The following is an 8,474-nucleotide window of genomic DNA, read 5'->3' as shown; positions in this document are numbered from 1 at the left end:
TGAACTAGAACTGAACTAGACTGAACTAGAACGGAACTAGAACTGACTAGAACTGAACTAGAACTGAACTAGAACTGAACTAGAACTGAACTAGAACTGAACTAGAACTGAACTAGAACTGAACTAGAACTGAACTAGAACTGAACTAGAACTGAACTAGAACTGAACTAGAACTGAACTAGAACTGAACTAGAACTGAACTAGAACTGAACTAGAACTGAACTAGAACTGAACTAGAACTGAACTAGAACTGAACTAGAACTGAACTAGAACTGAACTAGAACTGAACTAGAACTGAACTAGAACTGAAACTAGAACTGAACTAGAACTGAACTAGAACTGAACTAGAACTGAACTAAACTGAACTAGAAATGAACTAGAACTGAACTAGAACTGACTAGAACTAAACTAGAACTGAACTAGAACTGAACTAGAACTGAACTAGACTGAACTAGAACTGAACTAGAACTGAACTAGAACTGAACTAGAACTGAACTAGAACTGACTAGAACTGAACTAGAACTGAACTAGAACTGAACTAGAACTGAACTAGAACTGAACTAGAACTGAACTAGAACTGAACTAGAACTGACTAGAACTAGAACTAGAACTGAACTAGAACTGAACTAACTGAACTAGAACTGAACTAGAACTGAACTATGAACTGAACTAGAAACTGAACTAAGACTGACTGAACTAGAACTGAACTAGAACTGAACTAGAACTGAACTAGAACTGAACTAGAACTGAACTAGAACTGAACTAGAACTGAACTAGAACTGAACTAGAAACTGAACTAGAACTGAACTAGAACTGAACTAGAACTGAACTAGAACTGAACTAGAACTGAACTTGAACTGAACTTTGAAACCCACTATTCTAGGAAAAGTTTTTTATAAGAAAACTTGTTATGTTCTAGTTTCCGCAAATTGGCCAAGTTTAAGCTTTTAACCCAATTCACATCCTGATTTATTCTAAATTTTAATCAAATTTAAGAAAATTCTTTCCGTACCCTGTTTCTTTACAAAATTTGTCTTTCTAGGTGGTTGTTTTTTATAACTTCCTAAACACATGTTTAATTATTAATAAATAACATTAAATATACATTTATAATCTTTTAACTTTTTAATTTAGGTTTTAAAAAATTTTGCTAATTTGTTTTTGCTTTAAATTCTAACAAATTTTCATTAATTTCTCTTACAAAGTAATAAAACAATTTTCAATTTAAATCTTTGGTTTCAAATTTGTAACAATTTCTTACTGTTTGTCTATCCCTTCTTAAACTACCAAATGTGAGACATCACTTGTATAACCTGGTGAATATTTCGGTGGCATTAAATTACCCGGTTGTTGTTTAATTCTACCCAATAGGGGTCCATGTACCTTGGGTGAATGTTTAGGTTTGGAAGGATCTAAGTAACGGCGATTTCTTAACATATCATTGTGATCACCTATCCAAGCATTTTCAGGTGCTCTAGGTCCTAAACGATGATAACGTCTTTTGTCCACCGAATAGCTAATGGTTCCGGGGTTAGCATTTAGACCCACATTATATTGTCGCTGCATGGCCAGGGAAGTGCGAATGGTTTTGCGTTTCTATTGTGGAAATTGTTAATTAGTGTTAACGAAATTATTTGATTTTTTTAGTTAAATTACCTCTATGGTTCCTCTCCATTTAGCGGCAGCATGTCTGGCTATAATCCATTTCGTTTTTGTTTTTTTCACTTGATGTCGTTTGTATATCACCCTCGATTATAATCCAGACCAACTCCTATTGCTACGCCTGCTGCCACTAATATGAAACACCCCGCCATATTCTTTAAAACCCAAAGTAATTGGGCGTCTTTTCAAATTGTTCAATTGCTGGGCATTCCCATGGAAATCCAAGCCTTATCTAGAGCCTCCATGAAACCGCCTAGATTATGTAAAAGATCAAAATCATAAACATGTAAATAATAGTTTTTGTTCTTAGCGTAATAACTGCGAGATTGCTAGAAAGGAAAACACAGGTTGTGACAAGTCTTTGACCAACGGAAAAACTAGAACTGAACTAGAACTGAACTAGATCTGTACTAGGGACTGACTAGAACTGAACTAGAATTGAACTAGAACTGAACTAGAACTGAACTATAGAACTGAACTAGAAACTGAACTAGAACTGAACTAGAACTGAACTAGAACTGAACTAGAACTGAACTAGAACTGAACTAGAACTGACTACTAGAACTGAACTAGAACTGAACTAGAACTGAACTAGAACTGAACTAGAACTGAACTAGAACTGAACTAGAACTGAACTAGAACTGAGCTAGAACTGAACTAGAACTGAACTAGAACTGAACTAGAACTGAACTAGAACTGAACTAGAACTGAACTAGAACTGAACTAGAACTGAACTAGAACTAGAACTGAACTAGAACTGAACTAGAACTGAACTAGAACTGAACTAGAACTGAACTAGAACTGAACTAGAACTGAACTAGAACTGAACTAGAACTGAACTAGAACTGAACTAGAACTGAACTAGAACTGAACTAGAACTGAACTAGAACTGAACTAGAACTGAACTAGAACTGAACTAGAACTGAACTAGAACTGAACTAGAACTGAACTAGAACTGAACTAGAACTGAACTAGAACTGAACTAGAACTGAACTAGAACTGAACTAGAACTGAACTAGAACTGAACTAGAACTGAACTAGAACTGAACTAGAACTGAACTAGAACTGAACTAGAACTGAACTAGAACTGAACTAGAACTGAACTAGAACTGAACTAGAACTGAACTAGAACTGAACTAGAACTGAACTAGAACTGAACTAGAACTGAACTAGAACTGAACTAGAACTGAACTAGAACTGAACTAGAACTGAACTAGAACTGAACTAGAACTGAACTAGAACTGAACTAGAACTGAACTAGAACTGAACTGAACTAGAACTGAACTGAACTAGAACTGAACTCAACTAGAACTGAACTGGAACTAGAACTGAACTAGAACTGAACTCAACTAGAACTGAACTGGAACTAGAACTGAACTAGAACTGAACTAGAACTGAACTAGAACTGAACTAGAACTGAACTAGAACTGAACTAGAACTGAACTAGAACTGAACTAGAACTGAACTAGAACTGAACTAGAACTGAACTAGAACTGAACTAGAACTGAACTAGAACTGAACTAGAACTGAACTAGAACTGAACTAGAACTGAACTAGAACTGAACTAGAACTGAACTAGAACTGAACTAGAACTGAACTAGAACTGAACTAGAACTGAACTAGAACTGAACTAGAACTGAACTAGAACTGAACTAGAACTGAACTAGAACTGAACTAGAACTAAACTAGAACTAAACTAGAACTGAACTAGAACTGAACTAGAACTGAACTAGAACTGAACTAGAACTGAACTAGAACTGAACTAGAACTGAACTAGAACTGAACTAGAACTGAACTAGAACTGAACTAGAACTAAACTAGAACTACACTAGAACTACACTAGAACTGAACTAGAACTGAACTAGAACTGAAGTAGAACTAAAGTAGAACTGAAGTAGAACTGAACTAGAACTGAACTAGAACTGAACTGAACTAGAACTGAACTAGAACTGAACTAGAACTGAACTAGAACTGAACTAGAACTGAACTAGAACTGAACTAGAACTGAACTACAACTGAACTAGAACTAAACTAGAACTACACTAGAACTGAACTAGAACTGAACTAGAACTGAAGTAGAACTAAAGTAGAACTGAAGTAGAACTAAAGTAGAACTGAAGTAGAACTGAACTAGAATTGAACTAGAACTGAACTATAACTTGAACTGAAGGTACTGGAAGATGATCAAATCTGGCTAGATTTCAAGGAAATTTAAATTTTTACTCACTTTCATGAAACTCCAAAATCGTTAAAGTTACAGCATCCGTCCAAGGAGAACCTTTTTGCAAACCAATGCCATAACCACTGCGACCAAATAGCTCTCCTGCCGTAACCAATTCACAATCTTTAGAGGCTTCGTACTCCAAACGTGAAGAGTCCCATATAAAAGCCATCAATTTGCTAAAAAAAAATCAAAATAAAAATAAAAGTCATTTAAACAAAACTAAAGCAACAATAACTTACCCCTTCTTAACATCCTCTATGGCCTTCTCAGCAGTATCATAGTTATTCGCCTCCATGGTACGATACATATTCGATAACTCCACCTGACGTCTAAAATACATATCGACCGAAGAGCCCTTTACTGTGGCGCAGGTCAAATTTTCCATGGTATTACGTAAACGAGCATCGTTAATACCACTCAATTTTGTTTTCGGGCGCTCCAACACGAGGAAAGCGGCCAAGTTGGCAGTATACGAAGCAACAATGATCATAGCAAAACCAGCCCAAACCATGCCCAAAACACGAGCCGAAAAACTGCGTGGTGTGCCCTCACCTATGCCACTGTTCAGCAGAACACCCCAGGCAAACCAGATGGCCGAACTTAAATTTAAAGCCTTCTCTTCATGACTATCAACATGAGAAAGTTTAAAACGTCCAAATGGAGAAAATCTATGAGAGACAAGGAATTAAATAAATTCTTTATTAATTCCCAAAGCTGCCACTAGTTTAGTTACATTATGGAAAAAATATATTATAACTCAGAACCTCAAACCTAAGTGCTTGAATTAAGTTCTTTAAAAGAGATAGAGAGATAGAGAGATTACAAAAAAAGTATAAAGTGCTTTAAAAACATGCTCTTTGTTAAGAAAGAGTTATTATCATTATGACAAAAAAGAGAAAGAGATTTTTATTGAATTAAAATTACTCTAGAAAATTAAATTGGTTTTGAATGTTGGGAAGAAGGACCATGCTTGAATTCTTACTTTAAAAGTTGGAATAATTTTGCAACTGTTTAAGGAAACTTACCTATCCAGCAAATAGAGAACTAGAGCCACTACATGTACCGACACCATTACCAATATCCAAAGCGTGTTACTAAATGGTTGCAAGAAAGACACTAAAGTACTCGAACGTGATGGTTTCTTTTCGAGTATTGTAATGCCTTGATATTTGAAAGGTTTCGAAAATTCTATATATTCGGCACGCTCTGGATTAATGGTTAGTGGTGCTACAATCATGTCGGCTCGTTCATTCACCAGTTCGCCAATTAAACCTGTCCATTCTTTTTCGTCGAAGAGGACATGGTGCCGGTAGTGGAATTTTTTAATATATAATGACCAAATTGTCCATCGGGGGAAAGACCCAATTCATAGGTAAAATTTATGCGATGTGATAAGGCTTTAAGTAGATCTATACAATAGCCACGGCAACAGTAATCGTTTTCTGTTAGAAGAAATATGTATTTTTTTTTCAATAATTTCTTTCCTCTGTGGTTCACTTCTTACTTACCCACTCCATTACTGGTATTGAATAAAGGACAAGGCACCTCCTCTTCTGCACAATTTACCTCATCATCTGTTAAACGTCTTACATAGACAAATGGTTTCTCTTCTATGGTCAGCACTTTTAAATGTGTGGGTATCATTATACCTTCCGGTTTCTTTCTCTCTTTTCCTGGCCATATAATTTGACTATCATTGATGGTCAAGCGCATCATACCTTTATCCTAAGGGTTAATGATATTTTTTATATTTTAATTTGAATATTACTAAGTCCCACTTACCGGATCATAATAGAACTTTCCTACAACTTGTTTCTTTTGTTTGGGTCTAATATTGATTACATCATAACCGGCATATATACGATCACCATTATCATCGAATGCCACCTGACCGGTTTCTCCTGTTATATTACGGGTTCTGAGGTAGTGAAAAAGACGTTTTCCTAGAAGAGATTAGAAACGAAAGATTTCAGAATAATACGAAGTTCTCGAGTGATAATCGGGAAAAGTTATCATAATATAACTATCTATATATATTTGGGAAAAGAACAAGATATTCCTGATCAATTTGATGGATGTTATAGAAGATTTACAAAAGAACAAACATCTAATCAGGACAGATCCGTGACGAAAAAATTGATCATGCTAAAACCTCAAAGATTTCTAGGAAAAGCGATCATTATTTATATTAAATATTCTTGATCACATTTACGAAAAAAGACGTTTTAGAGTGATGCAATGATCTCAGAAGATCTATTTTAAAGATGTCAGTCAAGAAAATCACAGAAGATAAAGTTCATTAAGTTTATAGAGATTGTAGAATAAAATGAAGAAATCATCTGAAGATCACAAGAAAAATGTGATCATACAAAAACTAGAAAGATCTCTAGAAAACGAAAACGATCATCGTAGAAATGCTCTAGATCAGTTTCATGAAAATTGTACATATTGCAAAGCTATAGTTAAGGAAATCATTGAAGAGAGCGTTCTTTCCACTTCATCTTGAGAAATGTCGAACAAATGATCATATTGAAACTAGAAAGATCTGTGGAAAGGAACAACTTCGTAATTATAAAACTGAGTTTTATTTTATTTTTTGCTCAAAATCATTTTGTGAACGAAATAGTGATCACAGAGTTATATAGTTTTCGCTCTATCTCTTATAGTTTCCCAGAAAAGTAGATACTTAAGTGTTCTACTCAAATCTGATCTCTGACCTCTGGTTTTTTATCATATATTATTTCAATTATGTTCCTCTACTCCTTTCAAGACAACTTACCTGATTCCCAATTAACACCCGAATCATCACAATTCTTTGGTGGTTCGGTAAGTGTTTCATTTTTCATCATTTCCTTAATAGCTGAAGCCAAAACGTAAACTGAATCCTTAAAAAGAAACAAAAAAACGCCAATAACATAAACAAATAGATTACACTAACTAACCCTTATATGTCTTTTATCACTATTAACATGCTCCAGTTGTAGACCCAAAACACCATCTGGTGTATTATTGGCACTTAAGGCTTGTTCAGTGACAATCCAAACATGACCACCCTCAGTCATGTTGTAGATAGCAGCATCACGGAAAATCACTTGGGCATCTTCAGTGCTGCAAAAAAAATCCAAAATAGATTTTTATAATTTCTCTATTAGAAATAATAGCAATTCTCTTACCTCGCATAAACCAAATACACACGACTCTGTGCTGTTTTCATATCAATCAAATGTTCAGCAAAACTTTCTAATTTTGGCTCAAATTCCACAATCATTTCCACAGTGGCTCTAACATCGATGTCATCGTAATAGTTCTGGGAGGTGGTTTGAAATCTACCCAATATGGCACGACCATCTGTATCCGAACTGTGTATTATAATTACCTAAATGTTGGAACACAGAGAATAAACCAAAGGAAACCTATTAAGTTATTGTCCCTTAGGATTTTTTGTTATATGGTTTACCTTTGTATAACTAAAATGATTTAACATTTCCAACCAAACATCAGCCTGATGATAGTATGGTGGCACGGTGCGCAAAAAGGAAACATGAATATTTTTATCGGAGAAGGCCGCATCACGTGACGAAATACCTATAACGGGTATTTGAAAGAAACCACTTGTATAGCTAACGGCAGCTGGTGACAAATCACCGGAGGTTTGTTCATGCGATACAACTACTGCATAAACCTGTATTATAAAAAAAGCAAACAAAAGGAAAATTGAGGAAAAACCGAAAACAACAGCAAAATGTCACAAAAGATGTAAAGAAATAAAGAAAATCTGGAAAAAAAATATGAAATAAAATTATAAGCCATTTTCTGCAGATGCCTTTTTATAGCAGCAACACCACCCCTTAACCCCCCAAAAAATTCTGACAGTTAAATTACATATCTGTTTTCGAAGCTTGGGTACACTTAAAGAAATTTGTAAAATTTTGCATTTGAAATGAAATGCTAATATTTTGGATAGAAAGATGGTTTCGATAGCAAAATAGTTTAAATAAAAAGATAGTTTAGATAGAAAGATAATTTGGATAGAAAGATAGTTTGGATAGAAAGATAGTTTGGATAGAAAGATAGTTTGGATAGAACAGCTAATTTGGATCGAGAAATAGTTTGTATAGAAAGATAGCTTGGATAGAAAGATAGTTTGGATAGAAATATAGTTTTATATATAGTTTATATAGTTTGGAGGATAGTTTGGATAAAAAGTAGTTTGGAGGATAGTTTGGATACAAGAATAGTTTGAAGGATAGTTTTAATACCAGAATAGCTTGGAGGATAGTTTAAATACGAGAATAATATGGGGATAGTTTTTAATAAGAGAATAGTTTAGAAGATAATTTAGAGGATTTTTGATACGAGAATAGTTTGGAGGATAGTTTTAATAGGAGAATAGTTTTGATACGTGAATAGTTTGGAGGATAGTTTTGATACGTGAATAGTTTGGAGGATAGTTTTGATACGAGAATAGTTTGGAGTATAGTTTTGATACGTGAATAGTTTGGAGGGTAGTTTTGATACGAGAATAGATAGATAGATAGATAGATAGATAGATAGATAGATAGATAGATAGATAGATAGATAGATAGAT

The 8,474-nt window shown here is 34.4% G+C and overlaps 1 protein-coding gene across 1 annotated transcript in view; it reads right to left on the bottom strand.

Moving 5' to 3' along the window:
• Window positions 1-861: 861 nt before the first annotated feature.
• Window positions 862-8,474, bottom strand: part of LOC119606131 (glutamate [NMDA] receptor subunit 1) — a 29,721-nt gene continuing 22,108 nt past the window's right edge. The window contains 13 exon segments of the mRNA XM_037959525.1: window positions 862-1,596; window positions 1,657-1,758; window positions 1,761-1,915; window positions 3,890-4,062; window positions 4,126-4,554; window positions 4,912-5,177; window positions 5,180-5,328; window positions 5,395-5,611; window positions 5,669-5,829; window positions 6,666-6,771; window positions 6,829-6,994; window positions 7,060-7,262; window positions 7,344-7,568. Coding sequence (XP_037815453.1) covers window positions 1,279-1,596; window positions 1,657-1,758; window positions 1,761-1,915; window positions 3,890-4,062; window positions 4,126-4,554; window positions 4,912-5,177; window positions 5,180-5,328; window positions 5,395-5,611; window positions 5,669-5,829; window positions 6,666-6,771; window positions 6,829-6,994; window positions 7,060-7,262; window positions 7,344-7,568 — 2,670 coding nt within the window. The 3' untranslated portion in view covers window positions 862-1,278.

The sequence above is a fragment of the Lucilia sericata genome, unplaced genomic scaffold (genome assembly GCF_015586225.1).
Source record: "Lucilia sericata isolate MDLA Ls3-8-SP2 unplaced genomic scaffold, ASM1558622v1 Contig000553F_arrow, whole genome shotgun sequence".
In the NCBI taxonomy this organism is placed as follows: domain Eukaryota; kingdom Metazoa; phylum Arthropoda; class Insecta; order Diptera; family Calliphoridae; genus Lucilia; species Lucilia sericata.
The sequence above is the reverse complement of the archived record's forward strand: the minus strand, read 5'-3'. Positions and strand labels throughout refer to the sequence as shown.